A 20,730-nucleotide genomic window follows, 5' to 3' on the forward strand; every position below is an offset into this window, starting at 1 on the left:
CATTCCCCGATAGACTTTAAAGCATCACTCCAGCATATATTTTTTCAGCGCTGGAGTCATGCTTTGAAACTACACCCCTTAGCCCCTCTCTTAGGCTATGTGCGCACGTTGCATATTTGCATGCAGTTACGCTGCGATCTGCACCGCAGCGTAACTGCATGCGTCCTGCGTCCCCAGCATAATCTATGAAGATTATGCAGGAGACGTGCGCACGTGGCGTATTAGAGCGCAGCACTTCGGCTGCTGTCTGAAGCGCACGTTCTAAGAAGTGACATGTCACTTCTTTCCTGCGCTCTGCATGCATCCCCCACTCTGTCTATGGGAGGGGCTGCACTCAGAGCGCATGGAATCTTTTTTTTCTTTTTCATTACGGACTCTTTCTGCAGCGATTTGAAGCACACGTGTGCTGTTCAAATCGCTGCAGACATTTCTGGAGGGCAGAATGCTACGTGCGCACATAGCCTTATACTTACCCTCTGGCGTTTTCAGCCTTTTTCAGTGTCACTCCCATCCCACAGCAATATCTTGTGACAGTAACTTCAGACTGTCCAATAGTCAGAAGTTACATCATAAGCTTCCAATGCAAGTCTATGAGAGCCAGAACTCTCATAGACTTACACTGAGTTGTGACGTCTGGCGTGCTCGAAGAAACACTGGAGCTACCCCGGACTGATAACACCAGCCCACAGCTGTCTGCTTTATCTTGGCTGGTTATGAAAAATGAAGGGGACACTATTTTTTAAATTAATTAATTTTGTACTTTCAAGCAGTGACCCTCTCGAACATCGGACCCTCTCAATTCGAGTAACAACCACTTGAGCACTGTAGTGCTCGCTTATTATTAGTAAGTATTAATCAGTGGCAAAATTGTATGTTACAACTCTCCAAGCTGGAGCTTTACCGGACTGGATGTTGTAGTTAAAAACAGAGTGAAGAACTATGATACATATCTTTTATTCATTTTTTTATGTATGCAAGACATCCATATGTATCCAGGACACTCTTGTTTCCCTATCTGCCGAGGATAATAAAGCAGTCGTATAATCCACCGCTCTTCTGGGAGCATTAAAAGTCTAGGTCATATTTCCTGTGATAGAAAAAACGGTCAATATATCTGAATAATTTATTTTTATGTTTGTTTATTTTTCCTGGTGTCTTATCATACAATACATATATACAGAACTACAGAAAATAATGGACACATCCATCCAGAAGATAAGTGGAATAAATGATGCTAATAGCTATATGGTATAGCTTCTAGCATCATTTATAGCCTATACCTATGAAAGGGAAGCTTTCACTAGGTCATAGCTGTCCAGTTTTCATCTCATTCCCATTGTTCCCTTTAATATTGTTGTATTTTTTATTTTTTTAGTTTTTTTAAAGCCGCCATATGGTTTCAGAGATCTGAGCCTTTTATTTAGTACTAATTTCTTTAGGGTCTTTACAAGTGGGCGTGACTCACAGGGTAATTATGCAAATCAGATGAAAGACACACCCCCAGGGAATATCATAGGCCACGCCCGCTTAATAAAAATCCGTACTAAATAGAAAGACTCCTATCTGGGAAACCGTATAACAACCGAATTCTCATTGGAGGAATGGGGTAAAATAAGAGCTAAAACTGCCCACTTCTGTCCTTTTAAGACATCTTTTAAAACATAGTTATTTAAAAAAAAAAAAAAGAAAAGTCACTGTCCAAAAAAACCACTGGGGCAGAGATATCAATACTGTGAGAGAGACTAATGATAGTGTCAGTTCTGATCTTAAGACCTGTGGTTAGCCCTGTACTTCGGGCTGTAAAAGAGATGCAAAAATACTGTATGCCCATATAATACACATGTGAAACTTCCCTAAAGAATTTGTAATATTATAGAAGGTTACCTGACGGAAGCACAGCCGTGAGGTCACAGGACTCTTCTAAAGGAAATCTTCCCCAACCTATGATTCGCATAAATGGGAGATAAACTGCAGTACCTGGCTGCAGCCACTAAATAATGTGCTGCACTGTGGTCTTCTATTGCATACATTACTTACATTTATTTATTTTACTCACTTATATATTCTATTAATTCCACAGTGCTTTACAGATATGATCATCACTGTCACCAATGGGGCTCATAATCTAAGATCCTTATCAGAATGCCTTTGTAGTGTGGGAGGAAACTGGAGTACCCAGAGCAAACCAACGCTAACATGGGGAGAAGATACAAACTCCTTGCAGATGTTGTCCTTAGAGGGGGTGCCACATGGTGAGCTCATATTCATGACCTATTCCATGGATAGGTTATCAGTATGTTTGTCTCAGACAACCCCTTTAATTTGACATGTATAAGTAAGGGCTTACCTATAGACACAAGAGCATACAGTGACTTTATTTTGTGGAAGGTATCATAAGTGTACTTCTTCAGTCTAGCACAGGTCATATGTGTAGTGGGGACACCGACTTACTCACCTCCCCGGCCGGGGCCCGTTCTCCCCTGCTGCCGTGTGGCCTTCCACGTGCTCTCCTGCCTTCTTACCCTCCGAGACCCTGTACATGCCACATAGGGTTCCCGGGAGTGCGCCTAAGATGCGCATGCACTGACCCTCCTCTTAAAGGGCCGTCTCACCATTTCCAGGAAATGTATAAACTATGTATTTAAGGCATTATTCCATTAGGGGAGGTGCCTGTGCAACACTTTGTGTTAGTCAGTTTCCTGTCTGTCTAGCTATTTGTTAGGTCCCATTATCCCTGTGTCTGTCATCCTGTAGCTGCCTTCCCATACCTGTCTATCCCTGCCATACCCACCATATCTGTCCATGCCCACCTGCCTGTCTGCCCCAGCCATCCTGCCTGCAGTGGTGTCTATACCTGAGTCCGTCCCCTTTCCTGGGGGAAAGCTGCCACAGTCACGGTCACTGCGTTACCATATGGCACAAGCTATCATCATGACACTTGTTAGGTCAAGTCAGAAGAGCCACAACAGAAAATCTGGCTTGTGTATGGTAGTGAGAATTAGTCACTTGAAATATGCACTGAGAAAGATGTAGTTAGAGGGCCACATTCACCCAGTGTATACATCGCCATATCTGTATATTTAACGGTATAGGAGGGCTAACATTAATTAAGAGCCTATGTGTTTCCAGCACCAGGTGGCAGGAAATGCTCAGGGCGAGAACTGCCTCTTCTTCTGATAGTGGCCGCAATAGAGGACTGCACATCTGTCTCCCATTCAAATCAATAGGAAGTGGATGTGCTGTACCCAGGCATGGCCACTATCAAAGCATGGAGCAGCTCCGAAACTGAGCATTTCCAGCCCCAAGAACAGCTGATAGGCAAAGGTGCGGGGTGTCAGACTCTGGCCAATCAGACATTGAGGACCTATCCTAAAGATAGGCCATCAATGTAAAAGTAGTGGCCAGCTTCTTAAATTATAGTGGGTCAGTCTTTAATTGAAAATATACATAGGGGAAAACTCCACGGAGAAAAGATGATGTGTGAACATTGCTCTGCCCACACCAGACATAATTCACATCCTTCCTTGCAGTGTCGTTGTAGAATGGGAATAGTTGCGCGTTTCACCGTCTTGTCTTTTTCATGACAACCAGTGGTGATATAGTCGGTATGCTTTCCTTCTGTGCTCGGCATTCTGCACAGCGGCCAGCGGGGAAATGTTCATACCTATCAGAAACCAGACTGCAGCCTTCAAACTACGAGTAGGTGTTCAGTACAAGCCAAGAGTCATACTGAGAATTGTCCGCTACAATCTTCCTAACAATAGAGAAGACTTGTGCCCATGAACGTAGCACACTGCCTGAATAAAGAAAAGTGCCAAGCAACGTATACGGTAGACAATTAAACTACGGATTACATTATTCTAAGTACGAATTAATCAATATTATGGGGAAAAGAGGTAAGAAAGAGAAAGAGATGCCTAATTCCTTATTGTTATTGTCATTACATATGTCCTTTATAATAAAGCATTCCCTTATGGGCCATAATGGCCTCCTTTTATCATTAATTGGCCTAAAATATTTTGTTTCTAATTGGCTTTGCAGCTCTACGCCACCATTTATTTTCCGCCCATACTGTACTGTACGGTGACTATACAGGCATATTTGTTAGCAGGTTTTGGCAGTAGCAGCTTAAGGAGGATTTCACAAAGAGGATGACTTACAGGCCAGTTAAAGCAGGAAATATGTGCCGGATTACTGTAATTAATCACTCTGGACCTAGGGATAGATGAGAGAAGGGGTGTGTCGTGGGGGGGGGTCATTCTGTTTGTATACAAGCCTGTATATATTGACTGTCGTCCAGCATAAATTCTTGTTCCAGTTTGGATTGGGTGCAAATAGGACTCTATTATATTCCAAGCTGGATGCCTTGATCGTGTAATGATTTGAGCTGCCCCGGTACAAAGGCCGCTATCAATTAGTTATGACGTAAAAAGCTTTAGACAAGCTTGGGAACAATCTGCTTACATGACAAACCTCTGTGAATCAACACAATGGGTTGATTAGGAGTCCAGAGACTTGGCCAGTTTGACGCATGTTGACTGTCTGCCATACAACAGAATTATTTCTGGAGGAACTCATCCAAACTCATCTGACATTGTACATGGAACAAAATCTTTTATAGAAAAGATATATAGAAAATAACATTTGCTAAGGCCAACTTTGTACTTGTTGGAAAGGCGTGCTTCAATTGATCCAAGAAGTGCTTTGACCTGGATCTTTCTACATGTAGGCGCTCATTTACACCGGCCCCAGAAAGCGTGTGAATGTTCCCTTGTTTTCTTAATTTTTTTGATGCCGACACAAGATTTTAGCAATGCAAGACGTTTTATCAGAAAACAACTAAGAATGGCAAGGTTTCGATATCTCTCAATATGATGGTACTATCTTGAACATATATGCTCTCTCCAAGGGAAAACCAGGACAGTCAATATCTATATACACAGCATTGTAGCACCTGCTTTAGGCCTTAACTCATATACCATGGGTCGTTCATGCAGCCCTTCCATCCTCTTACATCTCCTACCCATGTCTACATCTGTAGAGTGACCATAACACACGTTACCGCTTTCCTTTCTTACAACTGTTGCACTCATTTTAGATCTTCCTGCCATTACTATTTGTCACTAACGGGAAGGCACAGTGGCATGAACTTAAAACACCAAATTTCCTTTGTCAACTGACCGTCCCCATGCTACATGGTGGGGTGTCTCATTTACCGGCTCACTGTGCAGGCTGTCTACACAGCTTCTCAGCATCAAAAAAGGAGCCACCCTCTTCCCCCTGCTAATCTCCACCCTAAACCTAAGCCTCCCGCTCTTTAGTAGGATCAGGCTATACTTTTTCTTTGCAAGGCCACTCTGTCTTCATGTGACATCCGCCCAGGTCCACAGACCCAGGGTGACAGTTTCGGACAGATTAGAGGCTAGCCGCTCACTCAGCAGGATCCCAAGAATCCCAAAACCATTTAACCCCTGTACAGGGATCTGGAATTACTACAGGGTCTAGGAGATCGCTGCCTATAGAAAGACAGACAGACAGGGTCAAAGCCAGGAGGTAGAAGAAAGGAGCAAAATCAGCAGGCAAAAGTTGTCAGGAAAACAGGCTAAGGTCAAAACCACAGATGGCAGCAAGGTACAAAAACAGCAGGCAGGAGAGTGGCCGTCAACAGGCAGAGGTCAAAACACAGGGAATACTAGTATAAGAGCAAGGTGTGAACCAGCGTTGGAGCAGCAATAATACTAAAGCTTGGTAGGTGGACAGAGACTGCGTCCTCCAGAGCTACTGGTACTGACTCCTCCCCTATCACCAGCAGCGCCTGCCGTGGGAATATGGCAGTGCCTGGTGACCGGAGCAGTTGTCGCAGGAACAGACTCTGGTGGAGACGGGACATTTAATATCCGATGCTTATAGGTAATCCTGCATTTTCTGCAGTTCCTTTGGACTATAGCTTACATCTACTAGTGTATGTAATATAAATGGGTCTGTCCATCTCAGTAACAGTTTTAAATTATCTGAACAATAGTACTTCCATTGTCAAGAATATATTATACTGTTATCATGACACATCCCCTAAAGCCCATAGGTCCTGAAGCCAAAGGTTTCAAGCTATGAAGCTATGTTCATTGAATGTCTTGATAGTTTAGTCCGTTAGTCACTCAGTATGCATAACTCTGAAAATCATCAAGATGCAATACTAGTTCCAATTTACCATGTTGCAGTTAATATTTGATGAATTGCTCCAATACAGTAGTCGGAGAAATGTCTCACGAGAAAACAAACAGCTTGATGGATTTGCTCTATAGTTTTGTGAAGCAAAATGTATCCATTTGGTTAACATATACAGCTATTTATTTTATGTAGTGTTAGAAATGTCACATAATAATTGCATTCTGTCTTGATCTTTCATAGTTGATGGAGAATCTGTACACTTAAGAGTCAGAAAGCTTCAAAAAGGTACAAGCTTCAAAAATATCCGTGGCATGTTCAATACAACCGGCACATAATGATGTGTCAGACGACTCTCCGGTTATTCCGGTGCCATTTCATCATGTTCACATTTCATTCATCTGCTCTACACAAACATTGCTCTCTTAACCTACACCGCAGCCTGACTAGAGTATGCCTTGAAGGTCATTCCAATATTTAATTAAAGAAACACTCTTTCTCATCTCCGTGAGCCTTACTGTGAATGCCCATCCTTGTCCAACTTTTGCTTGTTTAACCAGAAATAAATCCCAAACTGTTAGTTGATAAACATCATAATCTTTATAGAGGAGCTCCACGTTCCATGAATAGCTACAGAGTTATTTTATATATAACATTAAGTTTACCTGCCGGGAATAGAATAGGTTTACTCTTTATTACTAGGGATGATCAAATACCTCAAATATTCGGCTTCGCGAATATCCGACGAATAGGTTGCCGCTATGCGAATATTCGATGCGCAGTGTAAGTCTATGGGAAGCCCGAATAGTTGTTATTCGGGTTTCGCATAGACTTACATTGTGCATCGAATACTTGCGAATAGTCGAATAACGGCGACCTAATCGGCAAATATTCGTGAAGCCGAATATTTGAGGTATTCGATCATCCCTATTTATTACCTATATAGTGATCATTACGAGCCAAGTTCCTATGCTTCCGCTTATGATGGTAACAAGCAGACAACATGTTATCATCTAACTCTGCTGTGTAAAGATCTGTTTCAGTGCCTCTACAGAGAAGAAGAGGATTGCACCTCTAGCACCACCTATTGGAAGTAGCAATCCTAACCCCTTCACCACCCAGCGATTTTTCATTTTCGCTTCTCCTTCCCCTTCTTCCAAGAGCCGTAACTTTAAATTTTTCTGTCAACATGAGGACTTGTTTTTTGCAGGACGAGTTCTACTTTTGAATGACAATATTTATGCCCCATATTGTACTGGAAAATGGGTAAAAAAAATTCCAATTGTGGTCAAATTCCAAAAAAATGATTGTTTTGGGGGGTTTTTATGTACATTGTTCACTATATTGTAAAACTGACATGGCAATATGATTCTCCAGGTCAGTACGAGTTTGTAGATACCGAACATGTACAGTTTTATTTTTATTTAATTGGTGAAAAAATGTAGAAATTTGTAAAAAAAAAATAAAATTGTGCTTTTGTCAACATTTTTTGAAACCCATATAGTTCTCATTTTTCAGGATGATGGCTAATCTTTTGTGTCTTGAGCTGATGTTTTTAATTATACCATTTTGGGGTAAATATGATGTTTTGATTGCCTGTTATTGTATTCTATTACAATGTTGCGGAGACCCAAGAAACTTAATTCTGGCGTTTTGATTTTGTTCTCGTTACGTAGTTTACTTTTCAGATTAATTGATTTTATATTTTGATAGATCGGGCCTTTCTGAACACAGCAATACCAAAGATATGTTGTTTTTATATATATACAGTGCCTACAAGTAGTATTCAACCCCCTGCAGATTTAGCAGGTTTGATAAGATGCAAATAAGTTAGAGCCTGCAAACTTCAAACAAGAGCAGGATTTATTAACAGATGCATAAATCTTACAAACCAACAAGTTATGTTGCTCAGTTAAATTTTAATAAATTTTCAATATAAAAGTGTGGGTCAATTATTATTCAACCCCTAGGTTTAATATTTTGTGGAATAACCCTTGTTTGCAATTACAGCTAATAATCGTCTTTTATAAGACCTGATCAGGCCGGCACAGGTCTCTGGAGTTATTTTGGCCCACTCCTCCATGCAGATCTTCTCCAAGTTATCTAGGTTCTTTGGGTGTCTCATGTGGACTTTAATCTTGAGCTCCTTCCACAAGTTTTCAATTGGGTTAAGGTCAGGAGACTGACTAGGCCACTGCAACACCTTGATTTTTCCCTCTTGAACCAGGCCTTGGTTTTCTTGGCTGTGTGCTTTGGGTCGTTGGTCTTGTTGGAAGATGAAATGATGACCCATCTTAAGATCCTTGATGGAGGAGCGGAGGTTCTTGGCCAAAATCTCCAGGTAGGCCGTGCTATCCATCTTCCCATGGATGCGGACCAGATGGCCAGGCCCCTTGGCTGAGAAACAGCCCCACAGCATGATGCTGCCACCACCATGCTTGATTGTAGGGATGGTATTCTTGGGGTCGTATGCAGTGCCATCCAGTCTCCAAATGTCATGTGTGTGATTGGCACCAAAGATCTCGATCTTGGTCTCATCAGACCAGAGAACCTTGAACCAGTCTGTCTCAGAGTCCTCCAAGTGATCATGAGCAAACTGTAGATGAGCCTTGACATGACGCTTTGAAAGTAAAGGTACCTTACGGGCTCTTCTGGAACGGAGACCATTGCGGTGGAGTACGTTACTTATGGTATTGACTGAAACTAATGTCCCCACTGCCATGAGATCTTCCCGGAGCTCCTTCCTTGTTGTCCTTGGGTTAGCCTTGACTCTTCGGACAAGCCTGGCCTCGGCACGGGTGGAAACTTTCAAAGGCTGTCCAGGCCGTGGAAGGCTAACAGTAGTTCCATAAGCCTTCCACTTCCGGATGATGCTCCCAACAGTGGAGACAGGTAGGCCCAACTCCTTGGAAAGGGTTTTGTACCCCTTGCCAGCCTTGTGACCCTCCACGATCTTGTCTCTGATGGCCTTGGAATGCTCCTTTGTCTTTCCCATGTTGACCAAGTATGAGTGCTGTTCACAAGTTTGGGGAGGTTCTTAATTAGTCAGAAAAGGCTGGAAAAAGAGATAATTAATCCAAACATGTGAAGCTCATTGTTCTTTGTGCCTGAAATACTTCTTAATACTTTAGGGGAACCAAACATAACTCTGGTAGTTTGAGGGGTTGAATAATAAATGACCCTCTGAATAAACTTATCACAATTTAAAAAAAAAATAAAAAAAGAAATAACATTCTACAGTCCAAATGTCACAATGCCAAGTTAATTCCGAATGTGTAAACCTGCTAAATCTGCAGGGGTTTGAATACTACCTGTAGGCACTGTATATATATATATATATATATATATATATATATATATATATATATATATATATATATATATATATATATATATATATATATATATATTAGTTTTATTTCAAATGGGGCAAAAGGGGGCGACTTGAACTTTTATGGGGTTTTTTATTTTTTTTTTCAGATTTTTTAAAACTTGTTTTTAACTTTTTTATACTAGTCCCCTTACCCGTCTTTATGCCTGCATTGTCTGATTGCTTCTGCTGTTCAGAGCCATGCTTCAGCATCCATCTGAACAGCAAAAATGCTGATCTCCAGTGAGAATGGGTGCTCAGCCAGCGTTCACAGGAAATACGTGGTTACAGGGGTTATCAAATGATCCCTGTCTGTCATGACAACCCATTGGTGCCCTGCGATCTCGTCATGGGAGCGCCGATGGCGGCGAGGAATGACATGGTCCCCGCTGGAGCACATTCATTTCCACTGTCAGAGATTGCCAGCAGGATTTAACTAGTTAAGAGGTTCAGGTGGATCTCCATCTCCAAACCACCTGCGCCTGTTAGCTGCACATATCGACTGATCAGATCAGCTGACATTGTGGGGAAACATGTAGGCTCGCCGCGCGAGGCCATATTAAAGGGACAGACACAGCCTTGTACGTCCCAGATCATGAAGCGGTTAAAAGTCAATATCAACCCTTTAATGACCCTTGCCATATGACGTAGGATATAAGACAAACCACAATCTAAATTGTGAGGATATGTGATTTAAAGTAGAAGTCAGCACAAGATGACCAGAACCTACTGATGTTAACAGATGGCCATTTATTTTACGGACTCAGTCCTCAATTTTATCATAATAAATGTTCTTCACAATTATGTGTAAAGACTCTGTACACTTTTGAAACCATTTTTTATTTATCCAGTGCATCTAAAATGGAAAAATTAAGTAACTTTTTGTGTGATAACAGCAAAGTTGTCACGGGTGACAGACAGTCATGTGGTTTCTGGCAATAGAAGGTCACAGCCTTTGGCTCGAAAAATACTTCCTGACTTTCTGTGTTCTTGCTGTCAAAATTAATTGATATAAGTAGCTTTCCTGCTTAATTTTCCTCTTTTCCCCTTTTGGTCCCAGAGGAGCTCTCCTTCCATCCAGCTGCTGATTACCAATATTCTCCATGTGTTTAAATACTCCCTTCTTCCATGGACTTGTGCTTGTAATATTATGCACTTCATTCAAGCTCTGGTTGGAAGCAGGTGGCTTGTACTCTGTTGTATCGTTGCTGAAACTTTGCTGAACTTCTGGCTGTGTGATCTGTGAATAAGTAGTTCATGCATTTTTTCCCATGTGTCCTCTTCATGTCTTCTCCAGTGTTTATTGGGGTTGGCAAAGAGTTCATCCCACCCATTCCCTATTTAGGGTCCAGCACTAGGGTCAGCTATCCGGCTCGGCGCATAGGTGTGGAACCTATCTAGGGTGGTGCGGGACCCCAGGGACCAGTGGTAGGTTTGGTCAAGGGTCAATATCTCCCCCTTCCCTAGACACTGGGTTTCCCTTCCATTTTGCCACTTGCTTCCATGTACCTAGCATGACAAAAGCAGACCAATGCTTCTCAATGGTAACAGACCACAAAACAAACCCTGGTGTAGTCTGATATTGGAGTCATATTCTCTCCTTCTTTGTTTCAAACTAATTTTCAACATTCTTTGAAAACCTCAGCAGGAAATAGGGGATAGATAAAGTAGACGAGAGGATGACTTCGGGATCAGACTACATAGGATTTGTTGTCTGTTACCATGGAGACACATAGGCATACATAGGCCCAAAACAATTTTAATTAAGACTATTTGCAAGGTTGCTTTATTTTTTTATTTAGATAAATTGGAACAATAGAAAATTGGTTGTGAAAGTGGCCTTTTACATTTATCAGTAGTAGATATTTCTGCTCACGGCCATTTTTTTGTGCTCAACATGAGTATATAAGGATATATGTCATGAAACCTCTGCCTAGTTGCATTTATCATTTGTACAAGTCATCTGTGTGTCATATGGCTGAGGCAGCACATGGATCCAAGCTGGCGCACGGTACAGACTGAACAGAAAGGCTTGCCTTGCTCTTTTGCAATTTGTTTTAAATAGCTTTTTGTGCCTTTTCTACCCATACATGTTGTGCAGATGAGACTTTCTATGGAATGCTTTTATATAGTTTATTTTTGATCTTGTGGCAGACTCATACAGATGTTTCATTAAATAGCAGCCAGGTTATGATATCTGTATGTCATTATGCGCTAATAAGTTTCAGTAAAAGTTTTAGGCTGGTGAGATTGTGGCATCAGGGATTTTCTTGGGTAAGTGTTACAATTTCTGCCATCAGAGCCCTCACTATTGAATGCTCCAGGTATGTCATCTTGCAGTTTGCCGTGACATATAGAGGCAAAGGTATAGCTGGGGGTTCAATCCAGGGCGGCGAAACATCCGAGAAGGCCCCTAAACAAGTGACCGTGTGTACAACTACGATGGGGCATCCTAATCATTTGTATCGGGGAACCTCAGCAGATAACCGCGCTGTTAGTGTTAATCTTTGTATATAGATTTTCACTAACATTACAACCAGTCCTACAGGACACGTAAGAAATTACAGTAGTTGTTGATGGTGACTTACAGCTGCTGTTCTTTTTTGTCTCATCTGCAGAGAGTACAACAAATTCACATATTACTCCTCACATTTCCAGCACAGTCTCCATCTATTCCCAACCTGCGCAAACTACTCTTCCATGCTGAGCCAGGGAAGTGTGTGTCCCTATTATTGAGTGCCTCATACAAGGTGAAATGCCTCCTTTGTACCCCCTAGATCAGTGTTTCTCAACTTCAGTCCTCAAGACCCACCAACAGATCATCCACCACAGATCATGTTTCCTCAATGTTAGACAGGGAATAATTCCATCACCTGTGCAACATTTAGGAAATCCGAGAAACCTGATTGAGGAAAACCTGAAAACATGATCTGTTGGTGGGTCTTGAGGACTGGAGTTGAGAAACACTGCTCTAGATGGTAATATTGGCCCCTAGAATATATTAATGCCCTAGAAAACAGTGTCCACAATTTTCCTCCTAGAAAATAATAATGCCCCTAGCGTGCCTATTTAACAGTAACAATACTAAGTGCCTCTATAACAATTATACTTCTTAAAGGGGTATTCCAGTCTCCAAGATCCTATCTTAATATGTAATGGTTGTAATAATCATAATATTAGAAAAAAAAATTCCAATTAGAAATGTAGTTTGGTTCTCCTGATATAGCCATGTCTCTTTCTTTATGTGCAGGGCATTGCAGCTTAGGTATCCATCGTTATGACCATGCGCAACTAACTGTCACTATATGAGTGGACGTTACCATGGATACCTAAGCTGCAATGCCCTGAACATGAGGTAAGAGAGATGGCTATATCAGGAGAGCTAAACTGCATTTCTAATTGAAGGTATTTGCTAATATTATCATTATTATACATACTACATATTGGAATAAGATCTTGGAGCTCGGAATAACCCTTTAAATTCCCACTTAATATTTAATAATATCCCCTTAGTCCTCACATATTGTCACGGCCAGGTGGACGGGCAGACCCAGGAGGTGGATCCACTGGGCCGAACTCCAAGATGGTAGTAAAGAGTCCGGTAGCTGGAACACTATAAACAGCAGAACAGTCCGTGCACACGAGTATAGCGGAGAAGTCCCTGGGACCACGGAGTCACGGGTGGTAGTCCGGGTGACGCAGCTCAGGTTCGGAAGCCGAGATGAGGTCAGGCGGGGTCCGGAACCTTTGGAGCGAGATGACGGGTCACCGCAGGGATCCGAGATGGTGCGGACTGTCAGGATGGCAGATGGACAGCGTTCGGGGTTCAGGATACGGCAGGACTGGATGGCGAGGCAGGCACGGCTCTACAAGAGAGATATGTGAGTATATGCACAGCGACACCAGGAGACCTGACTCCTAGCTTAGGAAACACGAAGATCAGGCCCCGCCCCCTTGGACAATAAACCCCTTTATACCCTGTACCTGTTTAGCCTCATTTCCTGTTAATGGACGCTGGCCCTTTAAGAAAGGGTCAGTGACCGCGCGCCCTAATGTGCATGCGCGCAGCCCGGGTGCCAGAAGCCAGGGAAGGAAGCTGAGAGGAGGACGCAGGGGAGCCGGCCAGGGCCTGGGAAGCCGTCGGGCGCCGGGATCGGAGACCAGGGGGCCTGGGAAGGACGGGCACCGGAGGCTGGAGAGCGGGGAGCGTGGCAGGTGAGCCGGGGAGCGGGGCTGAGGACCCGGGGAGCGGAGCAGAGGACCCGGGGAGGGGAGCCGAGGACCCGAGGAGCGTGACAGTACCCCCCCCCCACGCCCCCCTCCCCGCAACCGGGACATGAAGGCACGGATCAGAGGAGTGCCCACGTTCTCCCTGGGCTCCCAGGACCTATCCTCAGGACCATACCCTTCCCAGTCCACCAGGAAGAACTGTCGACCACGTACGGTCTTTATGGCCACGATATCCCTTACCGCATAGATGTCGTCATCGGCAATAGGTGGAGGAGCCGGACTGGCAGCAGCGGAGAAGGGACCAAGGACTACCGGCTTGAGCAGGGAGACGTGGAATGAGTTGGGTATCCTCATCGTGGCCGGGAGCTGTAACTTGTAGGAGACCTCATTGATCTTGTTGAGGACTTTAAACGGCCCAATGTAGCGAGGACCCAGCTTGTATGATGGTATCTTCAGGCGGACGTACTTGGAGGCAAGCCAGACGAGATCTCCAGGAGAGAAACACGGAGGGTCCAGACGTTTCTTGTCTGCGTGTCTTTTCATCCGCAGGGAAGCACGCCCAAGGGACGCTTTGACAGAGTCCCAAATGGTTGCAAAGTCACGGGCTACAGTATCTGCAGCAGGGACATCCGAAGAAGGGGATACAGGCAATGGGATGGAAGGCTGAAGTCCGTAAACGACATGGAAGGGAGAGCTGGAGGACGACTCACTGATGTGGTGGTTGTGGGAGAATTCAGCCCAAGGAAGAAGAGCGGACCAGTCGTCGTGATGGGCGTTAACATAGTGACGTAAGAAAGAGGTCAAGATTTGATTGACCCTCTCTACCTGGCCATTAGACTGAGGATGGTATGCAGATGAAAAGTCCAGAGTCACTCCCAGATGTTTACAGAGAGCCCTCCAGAAGCGGGAGGTGAACTGAGTTCCTCTGTCGGATACGATGTGTAATGGAAAGCCATGCAAGCGGAAGATGTGTTGTATATAGGCGTCCGCGAGTTCCTGAGCAGAGGGCAGTCCAGCCATAGGGACGAAATGAGCCATTTTAGAGAACCGGTCCACCACGACCCATATGACTGTGTGTCCGGAGGACAATGGCAAGTCCGTAATAAAGTCCATTGCTATGTGTTGCCACGGAACTGAGGGTATCGGCAGAGGCAGAAGACGGCCATATGGGAGGTGTTTGGGCGTCTTGTTCCTGGCACAAGAGGAGCAGGCGGATACAAAAGCAGCGACGTCCGTGCGAAGGGATGGCCACCAATAATGACGTACAATCGCACCCCATGTCTTTTTCTGACCAGCATGACCGGCTGTTTTCGAGGCATGACCCCAGTGTAACACTTTTTTCCTGTCTACCTCAGAGACATAGATCTTCCCGGGCGGTATCTGGGCCAGGGTGACAGGGGCCACCGGAATGATTTTACTAGGACAAATGATGGGTTGGGTAGTCTCTTCCTCCTGCTCCATGGGCATGAAAGACCTGGACAAGGCATCAGCGCGTACATTCTTGTCCGCGGGTCGGAAGTGAAGCTGGAAATCAAACCTGGCAAAGAATAGGGACCACCTGGCTTGCCGTGGGTTCAGACGCTGAGCGGACCGTAGGTATTCCAAGTTCTTGTGGTCCGTGTAAATAATCACGGGGTACACTGCACCTTCCAGGAGGTAGCGCCATTCCTCCAAAGCCAGTTTGACTGCCAAGAGCTCTCGGTCACCGATGGTGTAGTTGCGTTCAGGCGCTGAGAAGCCCTTGGAGAAGAATCCGCAAGTCACCATCTTCCCGGAGGAGGACTTTTGCATGAGCACTGCTCCGGCTCCTGAGGAGGAGGCATCCACCTCCAAGGTGAACTGGCGGTTTAACTCCGGACGGTGGAGTACAGGAGAGGAAGCAAAAGCCCGCTTCAGAGAGCCAAACGCGGCGTCGGCCGCAGGTGACCAGTCCTTTGGATTAGCCTCCTTCTTAGTCAAAGCGGAGAGAGGAGCAGTCAAGGCAGAGAAGTGAGGGATAAACTGGCGGTAGTAGTTGGCGAATCCCAGGAAGCGTTGGATTGCCTTCAGTCCAGAAGGAGGAGGCCAGTTGAGAATGGCGGAGACCTTCTTGGGATCCATCTGCAGTCCAGTCTCAGAGATGATGTACCCCAGAAAGGGGAGAGAAGACTGCTCAAAGACACACTTCTCATACTTTGCGTACAGACGATTCTCCCTCAGTCTTTGTAGAACCAGCTGTACGTTTTCTCTGTGGGTTTGGAGGTCCGGAGAGAAGACAAGGATGTCATCTAGATACACTACCACACAGATGTAGAGAAGGTCCCGGAACACGTCGTTCACCAGTTCTTGAAAGACGGCAGGAGCGTTACACAGGCCGAAGGGCATCACGCAGTATTCATAATGTCCATCGCGCGTATTGAACGCGGTCTTCCATTCGTCACCAGAGCGGATGCGTACCAGATTGTAAGCACCCCGAAGATCCAGCTTAGTGAACACACGAGCTCCCCTAAGCCGGTCAAACAATTCGGGGATGAGCGGCAGAGGGTACTTGTTTTTTACGGTGATTTGATTCAAACCCCGGTAGTCTATGCATGGGCGTAAGTCGCCCTCTTTCTTCTTGACAAAGAAGAAACCTGCTCCAGCAGGAGAGGAGGATCTCCGAATGAATCCCCTTGCCAGGCTCTCTGAGATGTAAGCAGACATGGCCCTTGTTTCGGCTGGAGATAAAGGATATATCCGTCCTCGTGGTGGTGTTGTTCCTGGGAGCAGGTCGATGGCACAATCGTATGGACGATGTGGCGGCAGTACCTCGGATTCCTTTTTATCAAAGACATCTGCAAAGGACCAATAGGCCGAGGGCAGCCCCGGTAGGTTCTCTGGAACCGGAGGTCGTCGGATGGGTTGTATGGACTTTAGGCACCTCTCATGACACGAAGAGCCCCATCGGGTGATTTCGCCAGTGCCCCAGCTGACTGATGGTTCGTGTGTCCGCAACCATGGAAGTCCCAGCAGGATCTGATGGGACATGTGTGGGAGGACGTAGAAAGCGATGTTCTCGGTGTGAAGGGCACCGATACGAAGTTCGACCGGCCTGGTGATCCAGGAGATGGTGTCAGAGAGGGGTCTCCCATCCACAGAGGCAATCACTAGGGGCTTGTCGAGTGGAATAACAGGCACCTGGTACTTGTCCACCGTGGCCTGCTGGATGAAATTGCCTGCTGCCCCGGAATCGAGGTAGGCATCAGCCGTGAACCGCGTCTCTCCCGTTGTCACTTGCACTGTCCATGTAACCGGGTCAGAGAGAGTCCCAGCACCTAGGGTGGCCTCTCCTACCAACCCTAGGCTTTGGAGTTTCCCGGCCTCTCTGGACAGGAGCGTAGCAGGTGTGTGTCCTCTCCGCAGTAAAAGCAGAGGCCCTTGGCGAGCCGCTCTGCTCGACGTTGTTCAGACTGCCGCACTCGGTCGATCTGCATGGGCTCGTGGACGGGGACCCCAGCTGTCGATGACTGAAGTACGGAGGGTTTCTGCGGGGGAGAGGAATGCCGTACCGGACGTCTCTCACGGGACACTTCCTTGGATCGCTCCTGAAAGCGAATGTCCACTCGAGTCGCTAGGGCAATCAGGGCATCCAGGGTGGTCGGTACGTCACGACCCGCCAGCTCGTCTTTAATTCGCCCTGAGAGTCCTTCCCAGAAGGCGGCGGTTAGGGCCTCGTTGTTCCACCCGAGTTCTGAGGCCAGGGTGCGAAACCGGATCGCGTATTGACCCACCGTCAGAGTCCCCTGACGTAACCGGAGAAGAGACGAAGCAGACGCGGAGGCGCGTCCGGGCTCATCAAAGGTACCACGGAATGCCTGCAGGAACTCCTGGATGTTCGTGGTCACAGGATCCCCCTTCTCCCACAAGGGGTTCATCCACGCCAGTGCCTCACCCTCTAGATGGGACATGATGAAGGCGACCTTGGCTTGGTCGGAGGCAAACAAATGCGGCAGCTGCGTGAAATGGAGGGAGCATTGGTTTAAGAATCCCCTGCAGGTCTTGGGGTCTCCGGCGTACCGGGGTGGTGAAGCCAACCGAAGTCTGGTGGTATCTGAAGAAGTCGCCACAGGAGCTGGATCCGTGGATTGACTAGTGGAAGCCCGGGATGTTGAAGTCGTAACTGCCACTTGTAGCGTGTTCAGGCGGGCGTCTACAGAAGACATGAATTGCAGCATGCGGGTCTGGACTTCACGCTGGCGTTGGAGTTCCTCCTGTACGGCTGCTAGTGCTGCAGCGGGATCCATGGCCTGATCTTACTGTCACGGCCAGGTGGACGGGCAGACCCAGGAGGTGGATCCACTGGGCCGAACTCCAAGATGGTAGTAAAGAGTCCGGTAGCTGGAACACTATAAACAGCAGAACAGTCCGTGCACACGAGTATAGCGGAGAAGTCCCTGGGACCACGGAGTCACGGGTGGTAGTCCGGGTGACGCAGCTCAGGTTCGGAAGCCGAGATGAGGTCAGGCGGGGTCCGGAACCTTTGGAGCGAGATGACGGGTCACCGCAGGGATCCGAGATGGTGCGGACTGTCAGGATGGCAGATGGACAGCGTTCGGGGTTCAGGATACGGCAGGACTGGATGGCGAGGCAGGCACGGCTCTACAAGAGAGATATGTGAGTATATGCACAGCGACACCAGGAGACCTGACTCCTAGCTTAGGAAACACGAAGATCAGGCCCCGCCCCCTTGGACAATAAACCCCTTTATACCCTGTACCTGTTTAGCCTCATTTCCTGTTAATGGACGCTGGCCCTTTAAGAAAGGGTCAGTGACCGCGCGCGCGCCCTAATGCGCATGCGCGCAGCCCGGGTGCCAGAAGCCAGGGAAGGAAGCTGAGAGGAGGACGCAGGGGAGCCGGCCAGGGCCTGGGAAGCCGTCGGGCGCCGGGATCGGAGACCAGGGGGCCTGGGAAGGACGGGCACCGGAGGCTGGAGAGCGGGGAGCGTGGCAGGTGAGCCGGGGAGCGGGGCTGAGGACCCGGGGAGCGGAGCAGAGGACCCGGGGAGGGGAGCCGAGGACCCGGGGAGCGTGACACATATTGTTTCCCTTTACACAGCATGATGCCCCCACATCTCCCACATACACAACATGATGGATTCTGCAGTAACCCTCTCCCATTATATGACAGCCCATCGTAGCCCCCCACACCGTATGATGACCCTCATTAGTCCCCGCACACTGTATGATGGTCTTAAGTAGCCTCCCCTAAACTGTGTGATGGCCTCCAGAATCCCCACCACACTGTATGGTGGCTCCTAGTAGTCACCCACAAGCACTATTAAAAAAATTATAAACAGGACGTGAGTAAACCAACATAGTGATATTATCGCACCAGAGTACAGAGAGTTTCGGCGTGACGCCATCACGTCGCTCCACCGCTGTGTCTTCCCGCTCCACCGCAGAGTTCAACTATGGCAACGTTCACATGCGACATCTTTTTTGTCAGTGCATCTTGAACCATACCTCCCAACCGTCCCGGATACAGCGGGACAGTCCCTCGTCTGAGCCTTTGATCCCGGGTCCCGCCCGTGAAGCTGTTTGTCACGGCTCCACCCACCCACTGTAGCCCCGCCTCGCTGTTTCTCCCTTCTACTATTCATTACAGAGCCGAGCGCGCACCTACTCCTGTGACTGCTGCTGAGGTATGAATCACCCCCTGCAGCAGAGCCCCCCCCCTGCACCAGAGCCGACCCCCCCCAGTCCCGGAGCCTGCGTTTGTCTGCAGCTGTTCTCTGATTCCCCGTGTGCGGCTTCTCACTGCTGCAGATACACGGGGAGTCAGGACGCTGAGGAGACCGTGCAATCAGCACTTATCTCCTGCAGATAGCAGTGACAATAACCTATGCAGAGTGACATCTGCAGGCTTCTATTACCGATCAGTGGTCTCCTGCCTGTGGAGCAGAGCTGCTGGGTCCTAGCTTCCCAACAGCTTCAGCTCTGCTTTATCCTGGCTCCCCTACCAGTTAAAGGGAACATGTCAGCAGAAATTTCACAATGAAAGTAATAGATTCCCCTCTGCAGCTCCTGGGCTGCTTCTAGAAAGGTTCCTGTTGTTATTGTGCCCCCTTTGAGACCTACAAAAATACTTTATGAAGTCTTACCTTTTTGTATGCAAATGTGTTTTTATGGTCACGGGGGCGGGCTGTCTGGCGTCCGTTATTCCCCCTCCTGCCGCTTTACGCAGTCCCCCATTGCTCATTTACATACACAAGGACGCCTTCCTCATGTAACTGTCCTCCCGAAGTTTTGCGCATGTGAACGCTTTTTCAGGTGATTGCGCAGGCACGAGATTATGGGCGGCGCTGTGATTGTCATCAGCAGCGTTAACCAAGTACCCGCCCATAATCTCGTGCCCGCACTTTTCCCTCTGACTCCACCGTTATGCGCAAGTGCTGGCCATATGAACCATGTTACCTATTACCGCTTGCACGAGATTATGGGCGGGTACTTGGATGACTTTGCTGATGACAATCACAGCGCCGCCCATAATCTCGCGCCCACGGTAATAGGTAACGTGGTTCATATGGCCAGTGCTTGCACATAACGGTGGAGGCAGAGTGAGAAGCGCGGGCACGAGATTATGGGCGGGTACTTGGATGACTTTGCTGATGACAATCACAGCGCCGCCCATAATCTCGCGCCCATGGTAATAGGTAACATGGTTCATATGGCCAGTGCTTGCACATAACGGTGGAGGCAGAGTGAGAAGCGTGGGCACGAGATTATGGGCGGGTACTTGGATGACTCTGCTGATGACAATCACAGCGCCGCCCATAATCTCGCGCCTGCGCAATCACCTCAAAAGCGTTCACACTTTGCACAGTGCTTACTCCCGCGAGAGTGGCACTGGGCATGCACAAAACTTCAGGAGGACAGTTACATGAGGAAGGCGTCCTCATGTATGGAAATGAGCAATGGGGGACGGCGTACAACGGCAGGAGGGGGA

General features: G+C 47.0%; 1 protein-coding gene across 1 annotated transcript in view; it reads left to right on the top strand.

Annotated features, from left to right (window-relative positions):
* The window catches only part of ABLIM3 (actin binding LIM protein family member 3), a 296,306-nt gene that overhangs the window by 118,689 nt on the left and 156,887 nt on the right, over positions 1–20,730 (top strand). Inside the window, exon 2 of the mRNA XM_075344628.1 lies at positions 6,409–6,453. Within this exon, the coding sequence (XP_075200743.1) occupies positions 6,409–6,453 (45 nt within the window). The remainder of the gene's footprint in view (positions 1–6,408; positions 6,454–20,730) is intronic.

Source organism: Anomaloglossus baeobatrachus, chromosome 4 (genome assembly GCF_048569485.1).
Source record: "Anomaloglossus baeobatrachus isolate aAnoBae1 chromosome 4, aAnoBae1.hap1, whole genome shotgun sequence".
In the NCBI taxonomy this organism is placed as follows: domain Eukaryota; kingdom Metazoa; phylum Chordata; class Amphibia; order Anura; family Aromobatidae; genus Anomaloglossus; species Anomaloglossus baeobatrachus.